We start from the raw sequence: 26,252 nt of genomic DNA, 5'->3' as shown, positions 1-26,252 counted from the left end.
GTCGTGTGGGTCAGGAACCCCACCAGCCAGGCCGGATCCACGGCCAGAGAAGTAGACCGCCCTCTTTGTGGGAGGAGCAGCAAGGTGGTGTGTCCGTTTCAGCCCACCGCAGATTGATCTCTATTCCTCACGGTCCCCGGTGCTCACCAGGTCTCATCCCATCATATGGTAGCAGGCTCACACTTGAGGTCCAAGACTCTCTTATCCAGGACAGGTCAAGGTGCCGCTGAGGCTGCTTGGGTGCGGTTCACTGGGTATAGCTTCAGAGGCCATGGGCTACCTACCGATGGGTGACCAGCCCCACACATGCATCCCAAGGTGGTCTGCCGCAGGCACAGTGACGGCAGTAGACACCCCTTTCCAAAAGGAGGGGGCGCAGGGTGACTGGAGCCACCGGGTACAGCTCAAGCTTCTTGCCGTGGTAAGGAAGTTTCCCCATGAAAGTAAAGGTGGAGGCTGCCTGGTAAGTCCCACGGTGTCCCCTCTGCCACATTCAGAGGTCAGGAGGTCATGGAGCCTGCCCCTAGGAGGGAGAAGAGCCATCACATGGCAGAGGGGCTCGGAGATTGGCAGGCTTCCCTGGGTCATCGTGGGCCACCGCTCCTCCACGAGTGAGCCCAGGAGAGTGGGGCCTGCGGACAGGCCTCCAGGCCATTTAGGTTAACAGAGTCTTTTCTCTGTGACATACTCAGAGTCCTCTGAAAACGACCTTCTCGACCTGTTCTCCAGGGGCAGATTCTCTGTCGTTAAGAAATGTGATCAGAAAGGAACCAAACGAGCAGTGGCCACTAAGTTTGTGAACAAGAAGTTGATGAAGCGTGACCAGGTCACCCATGAGCTTGGAATCCTGCAGAACCTCCAGCACCCGCTGCTTGTTGGCCTCCTTGATACCTTCGAGACCCCCACCAGCTACGTCCTGGTGTTAGAAATGTGCGTACGCACCCACTGCCCTCCCCAGTTTGTAAGCCTCAGCCTCAACTTTAAGTGATTTTACTGTTGTTTGTTCTCTAAGAAGGACAAAAATCAGGATTTCAGGATCCAAAGAACTTGTAATATGTGTGTGTATCTGTGTGTCTGTGTGTCTGTGTGTCTGTGTGTATGTATGCCTACTGTCAGAGATCACAGTTCTAGAGCTTTCCAGTAATGGTAGAAGAAGTATAGTCTTTAGCACATGCTGTCCAAATGAGGGGGCAACGGGCCTAGCGTCCAAACACCTCCACCCGGGTTCCCTCTGGGTCTCAGCCAACCTGGAGGGGCCACCTCGTTCCCAGGATCCCCAAGGGGCCAGGCCTCTGAAGACTCCTGCCCCTGCTAGTGGCACCACACGGCTGCCGGGGCCCGGGAAGCCTTGTGGATGCTCAGAGTGGGCTCCCTCAGATCTTGCTCATGCCCGATGCTTCGGGCCTGCAGTCCTGCCCCTCAGAGCTCCGGCCCACTGTGGGCTGGTCAAAATGGAGAGTGAGATGCACTCGCCTAGAGACCGTCCTTGGGAAAGGGGGTGGGCCTCCGGCCAGCGCAGCACCCCCGGTCACGTGGTGCTCAGTGAGCCCTGTGTGCCGCCCCAGTAAATGGCGCAGTCGTCCAAGGAGAGAGGGTGAAAGCTATGACCCAAGAGCAGTGGTCCTCAGTTGGGGGCAGTGTTGCCCCCCCCCCCAGGGGACATTTGGCCATGTCTGGAGACTCTTTTGGTCGTCACCACTTGGGTTGGGGGTGCCACTGGCATCTAGATGGTGAAGGCCAGGGACGCTGCTCAGGACCCTTCAGAACCTGGACGGCCCCACAGCAGAGAAGCATCTATCCCCCAGCGTTAGCAGAACCAGGGTTGGGAAGCCCGCCCTAGAACATTCTGGTCTCTATGAAGTATCTTGGCCTTTAGCTGTGTTTACATTCTGTTCTGTTCTGGCTGGAAATGCTGGGTGTCTAACAGCTACTGTTCATCTGGGGATTTCTTAACAAGAACTATCCTAAAGTCCTCGTCAAAAATTGACAGGACTTCGATTTCTGCCTGAAAATTTAAGTGTGTTCAGCTCTCATTTTTTTTTTAGTTGAAAGCTAAATAGTTTGGTCTCACCATACTGTTACTAGGATTTATTTTTGTAACAAATTACTACCAAATTCTCCTCAGTTACTCCTTGTTACCAGGCAAGTGGCTGGTTTTCCTCTAAGTTTCTGTTTTGCAGACAAGAGCGGGGCATGTAGGCAGGTGTTGAGATGGGGCCAGACCACCTCATCACAGTGCTGGCCTTCACTGGCGAGCAGATTCACCTTGGGAAGGTTGGCATGAGGATTTAGTGAATTGACAGTAAGCATTTAGTCCCTGGCCCATGGCCAGTGCTGTATCAGTGGTTTCTAAGTATCAAAGTAATTCACAGTAGGAAGCCTTTTGAGTCCAGCATGAAACCAGAGACTCATCCCAGCTCGCACTTCAGGGAAATGGGAAGTCTGGGGTCACTCTGAGCGCAGGCACAGTTTCAGATTACAGATTGCAGAGCTGGGGGCAGTGAGCTGGGGGAAGGGCAGTCCTGCATCCCAGGTCACGAGTGAGCAGGAGGTGGAGAGCAGGGGCAGCACGTGTTACTTGTAAGGTGGCTGGGGCAGAGGTCACTAACGGGTCAGGGCTCACCTGTGAGTCGTCATTTTCGGGAAAAGCAGAGCGGGGGCTTGTGTAAATGGCCAGATTCTGGGGGGAGTGGCCTGTCTTGCCGCGGGGCGCCCAGCCAGCTCCCGATGGCTGTCTTCTCCACACCTTGAGGTCTGCCTCACATTATCTCACGTGGCCTTCCCGTTGCCCATCTTACAGATGACAAAACCAAGGCTTGGGGAGGCGTAGCACTTCACTCCGTCCTACAGCAGACCCCTGCAGAGCACCCGTGCGCGAGCCCGCTGGGTGGGCGCGCGTGTTCCTCTCCCCATCCGCGCGCCCTCGTTCCCCACTCGCATCCATAACGAGGTTGAAAAGAAAGTACCCTCTTGATAGAGTCGTGCGCGTAGGTGGAAGTGTGCTCCTGAAACGCCGGGCTGGTAGGACACCCACAGCGGGCACAGACAAGCTGTTGGTTTCCTCTGAAGTGACCCAGCACCGTGACGAGTGTTACACACGTTCCTGCCTCCACAGGGCTGACCAGGGGCGTCTCCTGGACTGTGTGGTGCGCTGGGGAAACCTCACCGAAGGGAAGATCAGGGCGTATCTGGGGGAGGTTCTGGAAGCCGTCCGATACCTTCACAACTGCAGGATAGCACACCTGGACCTAAAGGTTAGTGGGGCTCGTGGGGCCACGGCCAGCATGTCTGACCGCGGCCCAGCCACCTGGCCTGCAGGGGCCGCCTCCCAACGTATCCACTGCAGCCAGGTCAGGAGGCCTGCGGGAACTAGGGACAAACAGGAGGAGGCGGGCCATGGGAACCCCAATTTGTCATCTCCGTTTTTAAGATTTTGCTCTCAATGATATAAACAATCAGTAAAGTATCAGATAAACATTTTGAGATCTTCACACATTCCATGAGGTTCCAGAAAGTTCCTGCGAGCTTTGCAGGGCTGGTGTGGAACTGGGTCAGTGGTCGCTGAGAAAGGATGGTGAATGTTACTATTCGTGTCGGGAGTGAAAATGAACACCCAGCTCGCTAAGCCAGCGTTCTTCAGCACAGGGCCTTCATGCTCGCGTGCCAGGAGGACTGCCTGCGAGGAGGGGCAGCACTTCCTCTGTGTCGGGGCCTCCTCCTCCATGGGCCCGCACGCTCAGAACTGCATCCCGTCTTGCGTGGGAACGGTTTCTTCCAGTTGACTCCGTTGATTCCTGGTGAGCCTCCCGCGTAAGCTTGAGATGGGGATCAATGGAAATGACCGTTGTCTTATCCTGTCTTCTAGCCTGAAAACATTCTGGTGGATCAGAGTTTGGCCAAGCCAACGATTAAACTGGCTGATTTTGGAGATGCTGTCCAACTCAACACGACCTACTACATCCACCAGTTACTGGGGAACCCCGAGTTTGCAGCCCCCGAAATCATCCTTGGGAACCCCATCTCCCTGACCTCGGATACATGGAGTGTCGGAGTGCTCACATATGTGCTTCTCAGCGGCGTGTCCCCCTTCCTCGACGACAGCGTGGAGGAGACCTGCCTGAACATTTGCCGACTAGACTTTAGTTTCCCAGAGGACTGCTTTAAAGGAGTGAGCCAGAAGGCCAAGGAGTTCGTGTGTTTCCTCCTGCAAGAGGACCCTGCCAAGCGTCCCTCGGCTGCGCTGGCCCTCCAGGAGCAGTGGCTGCAGGCGGGCCATGGCAGTGGCAAAGGGGCGGGCGTCCTCGACACGTCCAGACTGACCTCCTTCATTGAGCGGCGCAAACACCAGAACGATGTTCGACCTATCCGTAGCGTTAAAAACTTCTTACAGAGCAGGCTTTTGCCTAGAGTTTGACCTATCTTGAAGTTCTTTCTCATTCTCTTTCACCTGCCAATCAGCTGTTAATTTGAATTTTGAAGACAAACACACACCAACAGAACTGATCAGCTGCCGTATGTTCATCGTGTGACATTGGGCTCCGCGGGAGCTGTGCTCGGCAGTGCCTGGGACTCGGGAGCACGCTGTGCTGGGGTGGAGGACCTTCTCGTACACTCTTCATGAGCGGAGACAGCATTGCTGTATCACAGTCTTTTATTCAGGTTTCTGCAAAAAATAAAAAGAAACTTTTTTAAACGAACATGAATAGAATTTTGCAAATTTAACATTTTCCAAGATTTATTCAAGGAAACAAAATGCCTATGTTCAACCACTGGTGTTCACGAACAAAACAGAGATACTGGACCCCTCTGGGGAGGACTCACCCTCGCGGTGGCCATCCCCGCGGCCTCATCCAGAGCTCAGGGTCCCCCTGACTCTGAGCTTTTCCAGCTGCCGGGTCTGCGTGCGTCTCGCTGGGACGCCAGACTGGGCTCCTGAAATGTGCATTCAACCTCAGACTTTTGCATAAAAATAGAATGAATCGTTCTGCTCTGATGAAATGTAGGCCTTACTTGTATATAAGACTGGTCCTGCCTTCGGTCTGTCCTCTCCCCTCCTGCCTTCCCTCCTGCTCCCCCCGCCCCTCCGCCCAGGGCTTCCTCTGGGGGAGGTCAGAGGGCTCTGCCCAGCCACCCAGGACGTGAGGTTGGGTCCCGCCCTGAGCCCCAGTGGTGGCCCCCCTGTGTTCCCCACCCCCCAAGCCGTCAAATCAGATTGTTGAGCAGTATACAGTCAGATGAAAATACTGTAAATGCACTCATTGGGGTTTTTTTGGTTTTATTTCATATCATGTGCAATGTTGTGGCTTTGACATTTTATGCAACTATTTATGAAGACCTCTGTTGTACCTGTAATAAATATATAGAAAAAGCACATACTTCGTACAGTGAGCTTTATGGTTTTGTGCGTGTGTCGGGGGCGGGGGGGAGGGGGTTGTAGCCCTGTGCCATCAGTTCAAGGAGATTTAACTCTTCGTGAAATTTGTCGGTTTTGAGGACTGTAAAAAGTGATTTCATACTCTGAATATAAAACTGGATAATAGGGTAATGTTTTAAAAATTTATTATGCTATTATTCAGAATGCCAAAGTATTATTTTTTTCCCCAAAATCAGTCTGGACATTTACTACTTTTTAGACTTTTTGACGTTCAACTTTCTGTACAAAAATTGGCTGGATTTTGAGCTTTTGGTAAGAAATAAAAGCCAATTAAGCACCAGCCGCTTTGAGGCTGGCATCCAATGTCTGTGTCACTGTGGCAAAAGTCACGCTGGGATGGGGAGGCCTTGGAACAAGCCGCGGGGTTTCTGGGCACGCTTGAATTTTTCTGGATGTCTTTTTACCTTCGTTGTGTGAAATACACTAAAAGAGAGACCAGCCCGCGTCCCCAGCCAGACAGACACCTGGGTCTTGAGCCATAAACTGGCGTAGTTAAGCTTTGCCCCTTCCGATGTATTTTATTTATTCTTTTGTTGGGTTTTTGTTTGTTTCTTGTAAAATTGTACAGAAACTTTTTAAAAGAAATTGGATTCAAAACTGGATGTGTATTCGTAACCTCACGTTTATTTGTGTATTGTTTCTTTTATTATTTCAGTTAAATTTTTACATTATTTTGCATGTATATTTCTTTGTACAGAGACCTTACATGTTTACACAGTATGATGTGATGTAAATATTTTATTTTGCCATCAGTTATTTTAAAAAATTAAACATATTTGCCTGATTTTTGTGTTAGGACTTTTATTTAAATTGATCACTGTGGAATCGAAAAGAGAGACATCACTGAGGGAGACTGAAAGACTGGCCTCTCCTAGGTCGGGTGGGAAGTTGGAGGGAAGAATGTTCCGGATCGGGAATCCGTAGTACGTGGCCAGAAATGGGAGTTGGTCAGGTGCCTGCAGATTGGTTCCCAGAACCCAGACTCCGAAGACACTGGTGCGTAAACCAGATTTCAGCTGCTTACGGTGGGGATGCACCTTGTCCTGGTTAGAATCTCTAAGGTACCCCACTTCTTGATGGACACAGAATCGGAGAAAAGGGAAGAGCTGTTGCCTTCTGGCCACAGGAAACCAAGTTTAACGTCCAGATGGATCGAGGAACGTGAAGCGCTTGGGTTCAAGCGTGGTGTTATGAGCAGACCCACGATGTGCACCTGCAGGGACCTTCCAGTGATGGCTGGCCCTCAGCAGCCACCCCAGGAGCCATGGGGTCCTGGGGCACTTGTAGAACAGGCTTTATTATAATTCCTGTTTGCTGACATCCTGAAGGTAGGACAGGTGTGAAATCACAGGGTTTGCACTGAGTCCCTCAGGGAGGGCATGAGAAGCTCACCCTCCCAGAGATGGGCACTGGGCCCCTGAAGGAGGGGCCTGCCCACCACAGTGCAGTCCTCAGTAGCAAGAGTGGGGCAAGGGGTCTGTCTGGGTGGGGTTTTTTGCCATTGGACACTTGCTGAATGAAGTCGTTACGCCTGTCGGACTAACAAAGCGCTCTCCCAAGTGAAAAACGGCCTATCGTGATCACTACCTAGATTTTCTTTCCTCAAAAATCACGATGCTTTGTATTCCGCATGTTACCATGTATAAATTCTTAAAACTCGGATCCCTTTTAGCTGTAAAGGGAAGAAAAATCAGTGTTTTAGCAGAACACAAGTTGAGCATTATCTCAAACCAAGGATATTTGACCGTCTTAAACCTTTGGAAGGAGAGATCCTTTCAAATGTGCGTTTCTGAGACATGAATTTGTGATCGTGGCCCAAAACAAAATACAAAACATTCCCATTATCCCCCAGAATCCTCATGCCCCTTGCCTGCCAGGGGTGATCGCTGTTCTGATTTCGATCATTCTTAGGTTAGTTTACCTTTGAATTCATAGAAGTAGAATCATACAGAATGTACTTTTTGAAATCAAGCCAAACTTCATTGTAGATGTGCCTGCAGTGGTGTGAGATGTCTCCTTCACCCTGTTCTCCCCTGTGAGCATGTCTTGAAAACATACCGTATATCACAACCAGGATATTGACATTGACACAGTCAAGATGCAAGGCATCCCATCGCTGCCGGGATCCCCGCAGCCCTCCTGTAGCCGCGCCCACCCCCTCCCACCTCAACCCTCCCGTAGTCTCTGTCAACCACTCATCTGTTCGTTTCTATAATTTTGTCATTTTGAGAACGTTAACTAAATGGAATCATACAGTATGTAACCTTTTGAGATGGATTTTTTAGCTGAGCATAATTCTCTGGAAATGTATCCAGGCTGTGGCATATTGCTTTCCTTTTCATTACTGAGTAGTGGTCCATAGTATGGATGTACCAAGCTTCGCTGTTCACCCGTGGAAGGACGTCTGGATTTTTTCTGGCTTCTGGCTATTACAAATACAGCTTCTAAGAACATTTGTGTGCAGATTTTTGTATGAGCATAAGTCCCTGTTTCTCTGGAATAAATGTCAGACAACTGGGAGATCACATGGCTGTTACAAATTTCATTTTTTAAGGCTAGCCAAACTTCTCCAGACTAGCATTTTACATTCCCACTGGCAACGTCTAAGTAATCTAGTTTCTTCAACTCTGCCAGCATTTGGTGGTACTATTCTTTTATTTAGCCATTCTGACAAGTGTATAGTGATAAGTTATTGTGGTTTTAAGTTTTATTTCCCTCGTGGTTAATGATTTTGTGCATCTTTCCATGTGCTTATTGGCCATCTGTTTCTCCTGTTCTATGAAATGTCCCTTCATGTCTTTTGCCCATTTTCTCATTTTTTTATTGTTAAGTTTTAAGAGTTCTTTATCCATTCTAGATACTAGTCCTTTGTCAGAGAGGTGTGGCTTGCAAATATTTTCTCCCATTTCATCTTCTTAACAGGATCTTTCACAGAGAAAATATTTCAGTGTTGATGAATACCTATTTATCACTTCTTTCTTATGTGGAACAAGCTCTTTGGTGTCAAGTCAGAGAACTCTGACTACCCCCAGAGTGAAGCTTTTTTAACCTAAGTTGTTGTTTTCTGAACATTTTCAAGTTTTATATTTTACATTTAAGTCCATGATCCATTTTGAGTTAATTTTTGTATAAGGTGTAAAATTTAAGTTGAAGGCTTTTGGGGGTATTTTTTTGCCTTCTTATTTTCTTGGTTTTGTTCACATTTTGCAGATAGAAGACCAATTTTTTTTTCCAGCACCATTTGTTGGAAAGGCTACTCTTTTGTGATTTTGTCAAAAATCACTTGGGCCTATTTATGTGAGTCTGTTTCTGGGTTCTCTATTCTGTTGATCTAATTTTCTTTCTCCGCCGTTACCACACCGTCTTGATTCCGTAGCTGTGCACGAAGTCTCGAAATCAGGTAGACTACACTGTTCCTCCCACCTTATTTTTCCTTCTCAAAATTGTTTTAGCTATTCTAGTTCCTTTGCCTTTCCATATAAATTTTAGAATAGTCTTGTCTACATCTAAATATATCTTACTCAGATTTTTATAGGCATTGCATTAAATCTGTTAATCAATTTGGGGAGAATTGGTGTCTTCACTATGTTGCGTCTCCCATGAATACAATATGGTTCTCCATTTATTGAGCCCTTTGGTTTTTTTTATCAGCATTTTATAGTTTTACAAATTCTTATATGTGGTGGCTAGAATTAAACCCAAGTATTTCTCTTTTTAAGGCAATCATAAATTATATCATACTTTTTAATTTTGGTGTCCAAGAATTTATTGCTATTATATAGAAATTGAAACTGATTCTTGAAAGTTTATTTTTTTATCTCATTCTTCTCTCTAGTAATTTTCTTTATTCCAACATCTACTTTATCTGACATTAATGTAGTCACTCCTACTCTTTTTTTTTTTCAAATTAACGTTTACATGATATACCTTTTTCCATCCTTGAACTGTCAATATGCCTACAACCTTATATGTAAGTAGATTTCTTGCCGACAGCATATAGTTGGGTCATGTTTTTTAATCCACTGCATCCATCTTTATCTTTAGTTATTAGAGTCCTTAGATCATTTACATTTAATGTAATTATTAATAAAGTTAAGACCTAAGCCTGCCCTTTTATTTTTTGGTTTACTGTTCTTCTCTCTGGTTTTCATTTCTGTGTTTCTTTTGCCTGCCTTCCTGTGGGTTCCTGAACACTTGTAGAATCCGATTTTGCTCTATACTGGTTTTGAATGTATCTCTTTGTATGGCTTTAGTGGTTGCTTTAGGTATTACTCTGTGTGTGTGTGTGTGTGTGTGTGTGTGTGTGTGTGTGTGTGTGTGTAACTCATCATAGTCTGCTGGTGTCATCATTTTACCAATTTGAGTGAAATACAGAAACCCTACCTGACTTTATGTCTCATTACCTTCTCCAGTTTATAATTGTTTTAAGTATTTCCTCTACTTAAATTTAGAATCAAGTCACACAATGTTGTGATTTTTCCTTCAACCATCAAACTTTTTTTTTTTTAATTTTATATATTTGAGAGAGAGAGCATAAGTGGGGGGAAGAACAGAGAGGGAGGGAGAGGGAGAAGGAGAGAATCTCCAGCAGATTCCGTGTTGAGTGTGGAACCCCACACAGGGCTCAATCATGACCCTTAGATCATGACCTGAGCCAAAACGAAGAGTGGGACACTTAACTGACTGAGGCACCCAGGCGCCCCCATCAAACATAATTTAGATGCCTTGATTTGCCCCTTCATTCTTGATGGTATTTTCCCTGGGTTAGAATTCTGAACTGACAGTTCTTTTCTTTCAGCACTTGAAAAACATTGTGCCACTTTCTTTGGGCCTTCATGGTTTCTGATGAGAAATCTACAGTCACTCAGATTTTTCCCTTATGGGGAATCTGGGTGGCTCAGTTGGTTAAGCTTCTGGCTCTTGATTTCAGCTCAGGTCATGATCTCAGTGTCATGGAATTGAGCCATGCGTTAGGCTCCATGCCCAGTGGGGAATCTGCTTGAAATTCTCTCCCTCTCCCTCTGCCCATCCTCCTGCTCACACATGCACTCTCTCTCAAATAAATACATATTTTAAAATTTTTCCTCCTTGTAAGTAGATGTTTTTCTCTCACTTTTGAGATTTTTTTCCTCGTCTTTACTTTTCAGAAGTTTGTGAGTGTCTTAGCATTGGATTTATTTGTGTTTATTCTGTCTGAGACTAAGATTCTTAAATCTATATGTTTAGGTCTCTTGCCAAATTTGTTTTCAGCCATTTCTTCAAGTACTTTTAGAGGCCTTCCTTCTTTATCCTTCTTCAAAAGCATTAATGACAGTTTTGTTTTGGTGCCATAGGCTTTTGAGGAAGTAACCCCACCAATCCCCGACCCCAGCCCTCAGCTACTTCCTTTATGTTGAGATTGGGTAAATTCTGTGGCTCTGTCTGCACATACACGGAGTCTTTCCTCCATCCACTCTAGTCTGCCATTGAACCCATACACCGAGTTTGTTTCAGTTGTGGTATTCCTGTGTTCTAAAATTTTTTTTGGTTTTTCTTTATATCTTCTATTTCTTTGCTGAGATGTTTGATCTTTTCACTTAAATGATTTCAAGGATGTTCACAATTATTCTTCGAAGGATTTTTATCATGGCTGCCTTCAACTTTGTCAGATAATTCTGTCATTCCCGTCATCTATCTTATTGTTGATTTCTATTGCTTATTCTTTTCTCATGGAAGTTGAGATTTTCCTGGTTGCTATGATGAATGATTTTCATTTGAAATGGGGGCATTTTATTTATTTATCTGAGAGAGAGAGCATGAGCAGAGGGAGAAGCAGACTCCCCTCTGAGCAGTGAAATGGGGTTATTTCAGTTATTAGGTTCTGAGACTCTGGATCTCACTTAAGCCTTCTGATCTAGCTGGCTTCCTCTGCCATCACTCCAGCAAGGGAAGGGGGCTGGGTGCTGCCTCGATGATGGTCAGGGGTCTGAGTTGCACTGGCCTCCCCAGATACCCCAAGGATGATAAAAGTTCTGACTCTGCAAGGCTTCCTCAGACACCCCCAGTGGGGAAGGGCAGGGACCTAACTTATTGCTTGTTGGGAGTGGGGTGGAAGTGCAGGCTCCCCACGTAATCCATGCTGATGGCCCAAGGAGCAGGGGTTCTTGCTCCCACCCAGCAGTGATGAAAGCCTCTGCTCTCTGACTTCTCTCACACCCCCTCAGCCCGGGGGTTGGGGTTGCCCCATTATAACCTATCAAGTGTGGAAATTGAGGCTCCCCGCTCAGCCTTGGGGGGGGGGTCAGGAGGGGGTGGGGCCACAGTGTTTTCTACAGTATCTGGCTAGAGGAGAGAGGTTACCCTCTGAAAGGTTTCCATCTTGCAGAGCTGGCCCTTTGTCTAGAGAGAGCAGGGTTTTGTTCGGTCTTCTGTTGTCTGCATCCATTGACATTTCCAGGTTGCTGGCTGCTTCAGCGCTAAGACTGGGATCTATGAGGCAAAAGGAAATCCCAGAGAGCTCACCACTGTGCTTCCTCAGCCCCGAGGCCCCCGCTGGTCTGCTTTCTCCTCACCGCGCAGCCTTCTGCGGCTCCGGTTGTGCATGGCCTCCAGCGTTCCCTGCTACCCTTAGTCAGGGGACGAGGACAAGGACCTCTACACCAGCCTCCCAGAAGCAGAAGTGGCGTGTCCGTGCTTCTCCCGTTATTTGTTAGTGTTGGGATTATGGGACACTGGTCTCCTGAGCAAAAACAACTGCTTTATCTTATTTTCAAAAGTGACTGATGTTATCAGTTTTCAGAGGAAGAACTGCACAGCCACTGATTGTCGGCTCGCGTCACGGTCTGGCGCCTCGTCTGTGCACTCATTTCTCCGTCAAGTCTTACTTAACTACCCGCACGGGTCTCCTGCTCCTGGTCCAGAAGATCCAGGTGCAGGGGACCCGCCGGGCTGCAGGGAGGGAGTGCCCAGGGTGGGCAGAGCTGTGCAGGGGCCCTGGCAGGAGGGCATGCAGGGGTGTGGCCACTCATCTCTCAACCATCCAGAGGAGACAAGGGACAAGAATTGGCTCAAGTAACTTCTAGAAGGTGGAGTGCAATGAACTGCCCCACATTGTGAGTGAACAGGAAAGAGCCGCATGCTGGGCCTTGGAGTGGGTGCAGGGTTTCGGGGCAGCGGCCTCCGACCCTCCTTCTCCGAGAGGAGGATGTGATTTGGATGGAATTTGAGATGACCCAACATCTGCCTCCTCCAATATCTCCGCTTCCATTGGCCATTTCTTATTTACAATTCAAAAAAATTTTAGAGGTTTATCTTTCACTCTGTGGCTCTCATCCTATTGAAGCCGCAGCTCAGGGGCCTCTTTGCGGGCCCACTGAGTCTATCCGAGCAGTCCCCGGCTTTCTGCGTCCCAAGAATAGGACAGTTAAAGCACATGCCGGGCAGAGTCCTTGTGAAGGCCCAAGAAAAGCAGAGACTTCAAAGCTAATCGCCTCATGTATAATTGCTGCTTATAGAAAACATATATCTCTGCTTCATTTGTGAAGGTTAAAACCCTCTTCTACTCAGTTTACCCTATCCATCCATTTCTATATTCCTAAATTGATCTCATGGTAATGTACTTACAAAGAAAAGTATATTTGAAAACTAATGACATAAAAACCGATTTTCAAGACACCCCCTAATGATAGTTTGAGAACGGCCCATACTGCTGGATTGTTAAGATATGGTAATGACCTGGTTTCCATATTTATTTTTACACAGAAAGGGAAAAGATGCAAAGCACCGATTTTTTGCAAACATGAAAATGACCTCCCAGCGCTAAGCTCCACCAAGCCAGGAGTTAGAACGGGAGGCTCACCTAAGGGGAGACGAAGTCACTGTTCTTTTATTTTCCTTTTCAGTGTTGTGGCCGACCGGGTGATATAGGAACGATGAATGAGAGCAGGCATGACAAGTGGGCAGATGTTAAATTCACTCTCCTGTGCTCCTGTGGACCCTCCGATTCGTCTTTGAAGCCACCTCTCCCTCCGTGGGACTTTCTCCGGCCTCGGCTGGGGGTGTCCTCCATGACCCCACAGGCTCTCTCCCTAGCTGACCTCAATTGATCTCATTCCTTTGTATGACCTGTTAGTTGCCTGTGGCTTTTTAACAAATTGCCACAAACGTGGTGGCTTAACACAAAGGAGGTTCATTCTGTAATGGTTCTGGAGGTGAATAGCCCAACATCAGCATCCCTGGGCTGAAATCAAGGTGTCAGCAGGGCTGCACTCCCTCCACAGGCTCCAGCGAAGGACCTGTTCCTTTCCCTTTCTGGCGTGTGGTAGCTTCCAGCATTCCTTGGCTGGTGGCCACATCTCACCAGTCTTGAAGGCCAGCATCTTGAAATCTCTCACTGCTCCAGCCTCACATTCCTTCTCCTCTGTGTGTGCAAAAAGCCCTGGTGCCAGTCTCCTACGGGGCCACTTGCAATAGCATTTAAGGCCCACACGAATAATCCAGAATGTCTCCCTAGCTCAAGATATGTAACTTAATCACATCTTTCCCGTATCAGGTAACATTACTAGGTTCCAGGGATTAGGACATAGATATCTTCTAAAGGGCCATTTTCAATATACCATGTCATCTCTGTGCCAACAACCCTAACTTTGTGTCTCCAGCAAAGTTCCCTTTGCTCCACATCATATATTCATGAAGGGGATCAGAAAATACCACCCCAAAACATACCTTCTGAGGAAGGCAGCTGAAGTAGATATAAGAAACACTTCCTTCCCTCCCCATTTGCCTAAAAGCAGGACATAAATTTTCAAAGGAGTCCCTCCCCTCTCTACCAGGAAGGACAAGAGTTAATCACCAGACACAACTCTAGACCCTGTCAGCCTAGAATCGGTACCAGAGGAATCTACATAACAAGCTTTACTAATTAGCCTTTATCTCCACCCTCAGAAGCCTAAAACTGCTTTCCTTCATTTGGTCATTTCTGCACAGATTTATTTTTCTTTGTGGAAGGTGCCATTTAAGCCAGAGTTCTAAACCACCTTCTTTAGTTATTTCCCCCTGTGTATCTCCCATGTACATATGACATTTACATGTTAATAAACTTCTGTTTGTTTTCTCTTGTTAATTTGCCTTTTATTGCAGGGGTCTGAGCCAAGAGCTCAGAAGGATAGAGGGAAGATTAGTTTTTCTCCCCCTTACCAACCCTCCACTTGGACATTGAAATTCACCTCTCACCTAACCACCAAGCCATGGCCATTTACCCAGATGTTGGGCCAGAAATTTTGAAGCCGATCTTTGCCATGCCTCTCCCCTGCCCCTTGCATTTCCTCTACCTCCAAATACATGCCCTTAGCTCCTCCTCTCTCCACCACCTCACGCCAGGCCCCCATTCATCCCACAGAGGCCTCCTAATCAGACTCCCACTTCCAGTTCTACACGCTTTCAGTCGGTGACCCCCTTAGAGCAGAGTCAGCCTGGGGAAATGCCTGTGTCTTCCCTGCCTAAGCCCTCAGGGGGCTTCCCATTGCTGTGAGGAAACATCCAGCCCCTGCAGTGCCTCTGCCCCACCTCATGCCGATCTGCTCGCTGCCTCTGCTCCAACCACTTGCCTTTGCTCAGGCCCCAAACATGCTGCCATCCCCCCTTTACACCATCCTGTCCCTCCCTGGGCACTCTGCACCCCCACACTGACACCCTGCCTTGACGTGACTACTTCTTCATTCTCTAACTCAGGTTAGGTGTCCTTGGAGATAAGCCTTCCTGACACCTGAGGGATGGCCTCTTCTAATCTCTCAAGCCCTGTTCTTTCCCACATTTCACGTCCCTGCATGAACTGATGTGCTTTGTTTCTGTGTTCACCCCAGATGGTAAGCTCCGTGAGGGCAGGGATCTTGTCTGTCTTCATCACTGTTTCTAAGCGCTCGGTCTATGCACAATAAGTAATCTCCTCTTATAACATCAAGACATGTCCTACAAACCCTTCTGGGACAGCCTCTGCTTCCACCGGGGGCTTGTACCTGACAGACTGGAGGGATGAAAAAACCGAGGAACAGTCTTTAGAAGTCCGGGGTTCAAGCTTTGTGAGTTTTCGGAAGATTTTTTTTCCCTTAATTCGTTGTCAGCAAAGCCCACGCGAAGGCTTCTGCACTTTGATTGTGAAGCACGGGCATGTTCGTTTGGCAGCCTGATGAATTGCAGTGTTGTGCACTCTGAGCCGCTCAATGCCTCGATGCGGGAAGCCTGCGCAGATGGTCAGGTGTTTGTTTCTTTCCAACAATCTGGTAGGCTCTACAGGCCCCAACCAAGTTTTACCTGCATCAGGGTCATCCAAAAGAGCTTTCTGCAGTGATGGAAAGTGTTCTTTATCTGTGCCGTCTGATACAGTAGCCGCTAGCTATGCGTGGCTATTGAGCACTTGAAATGTGGCTAATGCAACTAAGGAAGTGTTTTTTACTTTTGTTTAATATTAGTTATTTTAGATGTAAATAGTTCCTGTAATGGACAGCATAGCTAGAGACACCTTGCAATGGGGAGAGGGGACCCTAAGGGAGCTGTCCCAGGTGAACTCAGAAGGATCCTACAGAGGCACAGTGAGCAGGGGTGGCTTCATGAAGTGCTAGAACAGTGGTGACTGAGAAGCTTAAAGGAGGCAGTCCTCCACCGGGGGCATGGTCTTGGCCATGATCCACGTACATGAGATTCCCCACAAGCAAACAAGAGTTTAGTTGCATAGAGGTAGACTACGCAGAAGTTCTGACCTAGGTGGGACGGAAGGACAGAGACTGACAGTCCTATTGGAGAAACAGAGTTGCTAGGAAATCTGCAGACACTCAGGCCAGCCACCCAGAAAGATGGCACCAGGTCTAGGGGACAGAGGACCCGGAAAGAGAGACTTTCTGGAGGTCAGGATTGCTCAGGAGGGGCAGGGGTTGGAGGGTCTTAGGGAACCCAACAGAGCCGACGATCAGGGGCAGAAGAAACCCCTTCCTCATCCCTCAAAATAGCAGTTACTGCTCTGCCCAGCACACCCAGTTCCTCAAACACATACACACAGTGGAATACTCCTGTTCCTTAGGGAATTACATTCATTCCATATTTTTTGGATGATTGAATGAATGAATTCCACAGTTAGAAATGTGCATGTACAGGGGCGCCTGGGTGGCTCAGTTGTTAGGCATCTGCCTTCGGCTCAGGGCATGATCCCGGCATTCTGGGATCGAGCCCCGCATCAGGCTCCCCCGCTGGGAGCCTGCTTCTTCCTCTCCCACTCCCCCTGCTTGTGTTCCCTCTCTCACCGGCTGTCTCTCTCTCTGTCAAATAAATAAATAAAATCTTAAAAATAAAAAAGAGAAATGCACATGTACAGGAATGTACCAACTGGCCAAGCAAGTGAATAATAAGAAACATAAAATAACTTTCTTGGGGGTTAAGGAATGGGGAGATACATCCTTTTGGAAACAGATGGTCACTCGAGTTGGAGAAGTTGATTTTTTGTTTTGTTTTTTAAAGATTTATTCAAGAGGGAGTAAGAGAGAGAAGGGGGTGGGGCAGGGAGGGGCAGAGGGAGAGGGAGAAGCAGAGAAGCAGGAGCAGGGAACCAACATGGGCCTGGATCCTAGGACCCTGGGATCATGACCTGAACTGAAGGCAGATGCTTAACCCACTGAGCCACCCAGGCGCTCTGAGAAATTGATGTTTTAACAACGGGTTATTAAAGGATGCAGGCGGGGAGAGTCAGGATTGCTCCCTCACATGGAGACGGCATCCTTCACAGGAGCAGAAGCCTCTTTTGGATGGAAGCAGCCAGCCTGAGGCAATGCCACAGCAAGGGGGGGGGTGCATTTCATCATCCTTCCTCCCTCTGCCTCCTGCTGGTGCTCTCCGCAGGCTGATTCCCACCAGAAGCCAGAGGGCGTAGGTTTCAGCCTCTGGGGCAGGGCGGGGCAGGGCGGGTTGTGAGGAGCGGTTGTGGCACCTGAGGGTCGCCAGGGAACGAGGAAAGAGCAGGCAACGGGCGAGGATGACTCACCTCTTAGAATGACCCAAATCCACCACACCACCAAATCCTGGCGAGGATGTGGAGCCGCGGGAACTCGAATTCACTGCCGGTGGGGATGCAAAACTGCAGCCGCTTTGGAAGACAGTCCGGCAGTTTCTTACAAAACTAAATGTATTCTCACTATAAAATCCAGCAATCGTGTTCCTTAGTATTTACCCAAAAGCTGAAAACATGTCCACACAAAAACCTGCGCACGGATGTTTATAGCAGCTTTATTCATAATCGCCAAAGCTTGGAAGCAGCCAAGACGTCCCTCAGTAGGTGAGTGGATACGTAAAGTGTGGTCCATCCAGACAACGGAATATTATTCAGTGCTAAAAAGAAATGAACTGTCAAGCCAGGAAAAGACGTGAAGGAAATTTAAATGCGTATTTCTAAGTAAAAGGTGTCGATGTGAAAAGGCTTACCACATACTGCATGATTCTAACTCTATGACATTCTGGAAAGGGCAAAACTATGGCGCCAGTAAAACGATCAGTGATTTATTTGCCAGAGGCTAAAGGAGAGAGCGGGATGAATAGGCAGAGCACAGGATTTCTAGGGCAGAGAAAGTACACGTGACCCTTAAAGAACACAGGTTTGAACTGCGTGGGTCCACTTCTATGCAGAGGTTTTTCCCACTAAATGCAGTACAGGACAGCAAATACATTTTCTCTTATAATTTCCTTAACACTTTCCTTAGCTTCATTGTAAGAATACAGTATATAATTCATATAATATACACAATATGTGTTAGTCTACTATGTTATTGATAAGGCTTCTAGTTAACGGGCTATTGGTAGTTAAGTTTTGGAGGAATCAAACGTTATATGTGGGTTTTCAACTGCATGGGGACTCAGCACCCCAACCCCCATACTGTTCAAGGGTCAACTGTACCCTGTATGATACTTGAATGGTGAGTACATGTCAGCATACGTTTGCCCAAACCCGTAGAATGTACAGCACGAAGGGCGAGCCCTGAACTCCGGACCTGGGATAATTACGATGTGTCAGTGTGGGTTCATTAATTGTAACAGTGCACCATGGTGGGGGGATATTAATAGTGAGGAGGCTGTGCATGCTTGGGGGCAGAGTTCAGGAGAAACCTCTGTACTTCAGGCTCCATTTTGCTGTGAACCTGACTGCTTTGAAAAGATAAGGATTTTCTTTCTGTTTTGGGGGGGAGGGAGTGGGTTTTGTTTTGGTTTTTTTGGTTTTGGGGTTTTTTTTGGTTTTTTGTTTTGTTTTGTTTTTTTAATGCAAGCATGCGGGCATTGGCTCCCAGAAATGGTGGGCAAAGGACTGCAATCCAAACCCGAAGAGGGTACGGGATGGCAAATAGCACATAAAGGATGTGTCAGATCACACTAGCTGTTGGAGAAAAGCAAACGGAGAATTGCGACCGTGGTGAGATGTCCCTGCTCACTATTACAATAGCCAGAACTAAAAACAGCGTCAACACCAATTCCGGGGGAGACGGAGGAGAAGAAGCCGGGCCACTCATATGTTGCTGTTTGAACATAAAGTGACACAGTTACGCAGAAAACAGTTTGGCATTTCAAGAGATTGAACAGACATTTACATTTAAGTCAGCAATCATACTCCTGGGCATCTACTCCAGAGAAATGAAAACTTACCTCCACACATAGACCTGAACACGGTTGTCCATAGCGCCGGTGTTTGTAACAACCCCAAACTGGAAACAACGGCCAGGTCCTGCGGCAAGTGAGAGGCTGAACAAACCCGCCCCGTGGCATCCTGCTTCATGATCAACAGTCACAGACCACCGACACACTCAGCCGTCTGGGTGGATCTCCAGGCAATCACGCAGGGTGGGAAAAGCCAAACTCACAGCGCGGAGCTAAACACATGTCCTGCCCCAAGGTCAGTTTGCTGGACTTGCTGTCACACTGTACTTATTTAAAATGGGACCAAACTGGCTGAAGGGCATATGGGACTTCCCTGTACCATCTTTGCAACTTTCTGTGAATTTATAATTATTTCAAATTAAAAGTCCAAAAAAAAAAAAAGCCTTGACCTCACAGCCAGCCAGCCAGCCAGCCAGCCGCACAGCAGGCCCAGGACTCCTGTTTCGGCCTGCCCAGTCCCTGCCTCCCCAGACCACCACGGGGTAGTCTTCCCTGGACTGATGAACGTCCAAACTTCACGGCCCCAAATACCCTTCCGCTTGCCAGGGGGCCTGGCACCCAGCGGCGGTCCGGAGGCCTCGGTGAGTCAGCAGGGCTGAGCCGCCTGCTCTCTGGGGCGCCTGCTGGGGAGGAGAAAAGAGCAGGGGTGTCATTTCCAAGTAGCCAGAAGTACTCTCCTTGCCCCTGGGGGTTCACTGGAGAGCCCCGGCCACCCCCACTCTTGCCCCACTTCTTGCCTGCCTCTTACCTCCTCCCCTGCGAGGCCAGTGCGAGGCCAGGACGAGGCCAGAACAGGGTCAGTAGTGCCGATCCCAGCACGGAACCCCGGGGTGGGGGGTCCATCCTCAGGGCCGACAGGGCCCCCTCTTCCCCGCGGCTGAGCACACACCAGCCTCAGCCCCAGGCCCCGCACCCTGGCGGCCGGTGCCAAGCCCAGGCCCAAGCCCAGAGCTGCAACGGGACAAAGTTTCTCAATGGAAAGAGAAGCCAGCTCCCTAGGGCTGAGTTCAAACATCTGGTTGGCAAGGGTATGGCCTTCCTCTGGCTAGTCGGAAGGGAATTCTAGGTCCTGCATTGTTTCTGCGGCTGCAGGCGGCCCTGGAAAGCTCACCTCTGTCGATATGCCGCTCCTTGTGTAGGAAATTTTATTCATAATCCCTGATTCCTTTTGGGCCACAATCCAGCGAAGAAGCTGGAACCTGCTGGGTTCTGCTGAGGTGGAAAATTCCAGGCCATCCTTATCCCAACACAAACCCCATGAGTAAACCTCCTTAAACTATTTGCCAAATGTCAGGGTGGCTTCCACTGAGTGTGACATGTTGACTCTGCGGGCACGGCGGCTGCGCAACCCGTTCCTATCGAGGGCGCCAACCTCACACCGTGTGTTTGTGTTCACGGGACGCCTTGCCTCCACGGCTACCCTGCAGTGCTGAGACCTTTGCTTACAATTCCGCCACGTTCGAAAGAAGACTTTTCCTAGAGCTGTATGTCATTTCCCAGGTGCCAGGAAAACGAGAGCATACGTTTATTAACTTCAAATAAAAAGATAAGATCTGTAACACTAAGTGGAAAAGACCGTCTCGTGCAGTGGGTCCCGTAAGCCATCTCCTATGAAACACCGCCCTTCACTTTTAAACGACACGAAGGAGAAATAATCTGTCCAAGTGTTGGCGTACGATGGCATTCGGTCTTCTGCCGGCGAGCTTAGCAGCCATTCCCTTTCATGTAAATAGCTGGGAGATAAGCAATGACAAGAAAAAGGACTCAACCGAACAGCTGCGGTGGGTTCCATCTGTGAGCAGTCTGGCTGCGCCCGCTCTTCGCTTCACCTGCTCTCACTACAGGAGCGCGCCTTCGTAGTTCACCCAGCAAACATGACCATCAGCTCCGCCTCGTGATTGAAATGACCGGGTTCCGGGCTGGATGTCGAGCAAAGTGGTATTAAAGTCCTAGCTCCAGGCGCGCCTGGCTGCCTCAGTGAGTAGAGCATGTGACTCTTGATCTCGGGATTGTGAGTTCGAGCCCCACGTTGGGTGTAGAGATTACTTAAAAAAATTAAATCTTTAAAATGTAATAAAAAATGAAGTCCTAACCCTAGGCAAGAATTTCCGATTACACCGATTACCTGCTGGCACCTCACATCCTAAAGTGCTTCCAAGTGTGGATAGCAGGTAAATCTAAGAATGTCTCTCTAGAATACTTTCTAAGAGATTCGAGAAGCTGAGGGGACTGGGGTGGCCTGACCATTGTGTGTGTCCATTCGCCTAGTCGTAACCTTCCCACCCTGGCTTTGTCTTCCGCAAATGGGTTTTGTCTCCACAGTTATGTGGAAATTGGCAAGCTGGTTCTAAAATTCATAGAGAAATGCAAAAGACCATGAAAAGCCAACACAATCCTGAGGAAGATCGACAAAGCTGGAGCCCTTCTATGACCAAATTAAAGGCGGATTCTAAACTTCCAGCAATCAGGACCCTGTGGAGTTGACACCAGGACAGGCAACCCATGGGGCAGCGCAAGTTGTCGCTGGTGTTTCTAGGTTGTGCCAGAGTTTAGAGACCGTGAGTGCCTGGGAGAAGAGCCTGGCGTTAAATGGCTGGTACGTAAGAGAAAGGCCTGGGCTGGACCCCCAGGTCGGAGCATCATCAGAATGGTGAAGCCAGAGGTACTTACACAGTCTCGTGAAGAAACGAAGCCACATGGTAGGTGAGTGAAGTTGGTTATTCAGAAAGCGATACCACTGTTGCTTTAAGAACATTTTTTCTAAATTCCCCTTTCATTAACTTCCTCTTGGGAAATGTATGGTTTAGGCCAACTGACTAGATTAGCGTTGATTTGTGTGGCCAGGCCACTGGTCACTAGGCCAACACTCAAATGTTCCACAGGCTGCCAGATGCACACGAATGGCCTTGCTGTCACTTTTTTGGGGCATTAATAAGACTTATATTCAAGGCATTCTGAAAACCTCTAAAGATAAAGCTAAACCAAATGAAAGGATCTGTTGAATAAATTAAGGTACCTTCATACAAGGAAATACTATTTCTTAAATCAATAAGGTCATCTCTCTGTGTGGATTCAGAAAAAAATAATTAAAATAATTAAACACACACACAGTGTCTTGCACTATGTGTGTGGACCCCTGAATGTGGGGAAGGTTATGAATCTCTAGATTCATAACCACACATGAGTAATCCTATCATAGAAGTTGACAAGGTGTGGAATCTGTAGGTTATGGGCGCTTCATTCTACGGGCGTCTTATGAGGAATGTGGTGGTTGATTTCCTCCTGGCTCCTCAATCCTGGGTATCTGGCCTCAGGACTCCATCACTGCTCAAGATGTGGCCCCTGGGCGAGCAGAATCAGCATCACCGGGCTGCTGGTTAGAAACGCAGAATGTCAGTTCTCACCTGGATTATCAACTCAGCCATTCTTTCCTTCTGTCAACCAAGTAACGGGCGCCATGTTGCTTTTAACCTGTGTAATGCACATGTAAAAATCCATGTGGTGAAAAAGAATTGAGGACTGCATCGTGCTCAAGACCTGCGATGCATTGCTGCACAAAAGCATGTGCACCTATGGACACAGAAGTGACCAGAGAGACCTAGATACAAAAAGAAGGCTGATCTTAAGTCTTCTCATGACCTCCTGACTTCTCGTTACTTCATTCATGGCCTGGACTTGCTGTTCTGTCCACGCATATCTATAATGAATAAGGAATTAAATAAAATATATTTCAGCCTGAAAAAAAAAAGAAGAATGTCAGCCCCCATCCATACCTAAAATCTGCATTTTAGCAAGATTCCCCAGGGCTGCATCTGCTCATTAAAGTCTGAGAAGGGCCCAGTTTGGATGAAAGACACTTAGATGGGCTCTGCTGCTTAAGACTCCAGAGTCCGAACATTACCGTCCACAACACACAGGCGGAGATGAAGTCTCACTTTTCACACCTCAACACAGAGTCTTTAAAATGACAAAGATAAGGGTGGCAAGTCGGGGGGGGGGGGGGAAGGACTCAAAGCGCCCCTTGCGTGTGTTTGCCCTGAGATAAATAGCTGGGGCTTTCCAAAGCAGGACTTAGGGAGAGAACAAAGTCCGAGTTTGTGGCAGCAGCCATGTGTCTTCAAGGGAGGTAAACACGCCGGCTTTGTGAGTCTTTGCACGGTAAACCGAGCAGAGCCCTTGTACACAGCACGCGAAACAATGTCCTGCAAGAGGAAAAACTTCTAATCCATAAATTACAGCAAGAGCTTGGAAGGAAATCGAGGCCTTCGGTCAAGGACAAGACTCTCAAGAGACACATTCCAGAATACAAGAGACAGCAGGGCCTTGGGAGCAATAAATAAGATGCATTCACATCCCCAAACGCAGCGAAGGCTGTCCCGGCAGCTTTCCGTATACCTTCTCTGTCGACTTGGTGATCAAATTGCAGTTAAATGCCTGATAATGAAGGTGCAGTGCCTAATAAGTTATACACTTAACGCTTGAATATCCCATTCTTCCATTTGAGTTGTAATTTTAAAAAAATTATGGTAAAGAAGGTAAAATTAGAATTTGAACTTTATGTCCTTATTTGGCCAGACGTCCTCCGAGCAGCAAGGTGTAATATGGCATAGGAAGTTCACTGGAAGCTGGTTGGAGTGGAGACAGCCAAAGAATTGAGAGATGGCTCTGTCAAAAGGGGCATCCGTGCCCTAGAGGGAGTCATAGGGGCAGATCCGGAGGTTGGGATGGACGGGGCAAATAAGGGAGAGTCGTTTCTGTCTCAGTTTCAAATGAGGGGGACCAGTTTGTCCCAGTTGTCTGGGAGCTTCCCAGTTTTAGACTCTGGGAGACCCCAGTCCAGGACAAACCAGGACGTCTAGTCCCCCAACTATGCGTGAACCTGGGACAGTGGGGCCGCGCCCAGAACAGCAGGGGCAGGGAGCCTGGCACCCAGCAGTGGTCCGGAGGCCTCGGTGAGTCAGCAGGGCTGAGCCGCCTGCTCTCTGGGGCGCCTGCTGGGGAGGAGAAAAGAGCAGAGGTGTCATTTCCAAGCACAGGCCCGCTAGTCCCTGATGGAAGCTCTTCCAACAAAGGTAGTATTTTTAAAACCAGGCTTTTAGTTGGAGCAGGCTTCTTGAAAAATCCTTGAAAATGCTTCCTGTTTTTAATTAAGAAGATCCCTGGAACATTTCCACGGGCTCTCATTGTGCCTTATTTTAGTTCAGATTTCATTCTTCCTCCTCACACCGTCTGAAACCCGAAACAAAGACAAAGACGTCAGCCCCCGTGCTGCAGGTACCCTTCCCGGGGCCAGTGGGAGACCACCACCGAGACGCAGAGGAAGTTCAGGCCCGGCCATGCTGCATGCCAGCTGCCAGTTTGGCACGACTGGTGGTCCCTCCCCGTCTGAGCAAAGGCACCGCATAGTGTTGTGCAAGCCGCCCTCTCTGGGATGCAAGGAATGGGGGCTCTAAGTGTGGGTGCACCTGCCTGAGGAATCTAACCCACCTGCACTCGGGCACCTCAGCAGCGGGGGGATGGACCTAAACTTCTGCACCCCGTTGCACTGTGTGGGGGTTTTCCCACACCACCAAACGATTCTTGGACCCCAGCTGGACGCCCTACAGTTCAACTCCACTACCGCCCTGGAAATCATGTCAGACCCCACAGGTTGAGGGCTCAGTCTTACAGGACTGCTCCCCTATGTCCCTCAGAACTCCCCCCCCCCCTTCAGACTCCAGTCATCCGGCCGGGATGTCCCCTGTGCTTCTGAGGGCCAGCGACAGGCTGGGAGTTTCTGCAGCCCCCTCCTTGAGTTCCATTAATTTGCTGGAGGGGCTCACAAAACACAAAGAAACATCTTACTTACTAGATCACTGGTTTATTATAAAAGGATAGAACTCAGGAAAGCCAGAGGGACGAGACACATGGGGCAAGGTCGGGGGTGGGAGTGGGGGGACAGGGGGAGGGCTCAGGGCTTCCATCACCACTGCCCCAGGATTTCCATGTTGTTCACCAACCCAATCCTAACCGTCCTTCAGGGTCTCTATGGAGATTTCATGCCATGGAGGTTCAGGGATTAAATCCTGGGGCGTTGGTGACTAACTCAACCTCTAGTCCCTCCCCACCCCCAGAGGGAAGGAGGGAAGGGACTGGAAGTTCCAACACGAATCCCAAGGAACGTTGTCTCTACTGGCAACCAGTTCCCCTCCTTAGCTGCCCTAGGGGCTTTCCAAAAGTCACATCACTAACAGAACAAAAGATGCCTTTATGGCTCTCCTCTTTGAAAATCCCAAGGCTTTCAGAAGCTCTGCGCCAGCAACAGGAGGAAGACCCAATACATACTTCTTACTGGGAACCACAGTATCACAGACCACACCGCATGGAGGCGGCAGTGGGAGCTCCTTGGAACTCAAAGCCAGAGCCTGGAAACTTCTACCTAGGGCTCGGCCATCAGAGCGGCCTGCGGCCCACACCTCTGTTCCTGCTTTTATCCGGAAGGAGACCCAGGGCCCATCACAGGATGGTAAGCAGCATGGCTCCTCCTGGCAAGACTCAGGACAGCTGTAACCACCACGGCCAGGCCTAAGCCCAGTGTCACAGAGGGGCGAGCAGAAAGGGTCCATGCCTTTCCAGGGCACCAGGCTTTCCAGGAAGACCAGTGGTCACGGTGACATCTGCCTCTTCTGTCATGAGCCTGGATTGTGGGGAGCCGGCTTCTCCCACGGTCTCACCAGGCGGGACAGCCTCCTAGAGGGGCCTGGAACCCACAATTGTCCTCTCTTCGGTGTTTTTCTCTAGCCCATGATGCCTGCACACATAAAGTCAGTGCTGTCCCGACCTTCCAGGCTGGATTTAGAAGTTTCTATTCCCACCTCTGACTGCGTCGCTCTCCTGATCTTCCCCCAGTGAAGTTCCCAAGGGAGAGAGAATGTAGTTGACCCCTAAGAAAGTTAATGCCTGTGTAGGGGCCCACAAAGTGGAGGCTGCCCCCTCACCCTGGAAACTAGGACCTGTCAACCTTATGAGGAAATCACCGACCTCCTAGCCAGTCATGCTCTATTTCCTCTTCTAACGCTCTATACACTTGCTCTTGCCCCAAATCCTCTGGGAACAGTGCTCCCCTCCTTGGGAGGCACAATCCATCCATGGATTGCTTTCCCTGAATAATGGACAT

At 48.7% G+C, this 26,252-nt stretch overlaps 1 protein-coding gene across 1 annotated transcript in view; it reads left to right on the top strand.

The window, feature by feature from the left end:
* Positions 1-6,218, top strand: part of TRIO (trio Rho guanine nucleotide exchange factor) — a 348,230-nt gene extending 342,012 nt beyond the window's left edge. The window contains 3 exon segments of the mRNA XM_045787154.2: positions 730-930; positions 3,116-3,254; positions 3,866-6,218. Of these exon segments, the coding sequence (XP_045643110.1) occupies positions 730-930; positions 3,116-3,254; positions 3,866-4,414 (889 nt within the window). The 3' untranslated portion in view covers positions 4,415-6,218.
* Positions 6,219-26,252: the final 20,034 nt, after the last annotated feature.

This window comes from Ursus americanus, chromosome 15, assembly GCF_024610735.1.
Source record: "Ursus americanus isolate L20-20 chromosome 15, mUrsAme1.1.p, whole genome shotgun sequence".
Taxonomy (NCBI): domain Eukaryota; kingdom Metazoa; phylum Chordata; class Mammalia; order Carnivora; family Ursidae; genus Ursus; species Ursus americanus.
Note: the sequence above shows the minus strand (reverse complement) of the source record. Positions and strands in the feature narration are given on the sequence as shown.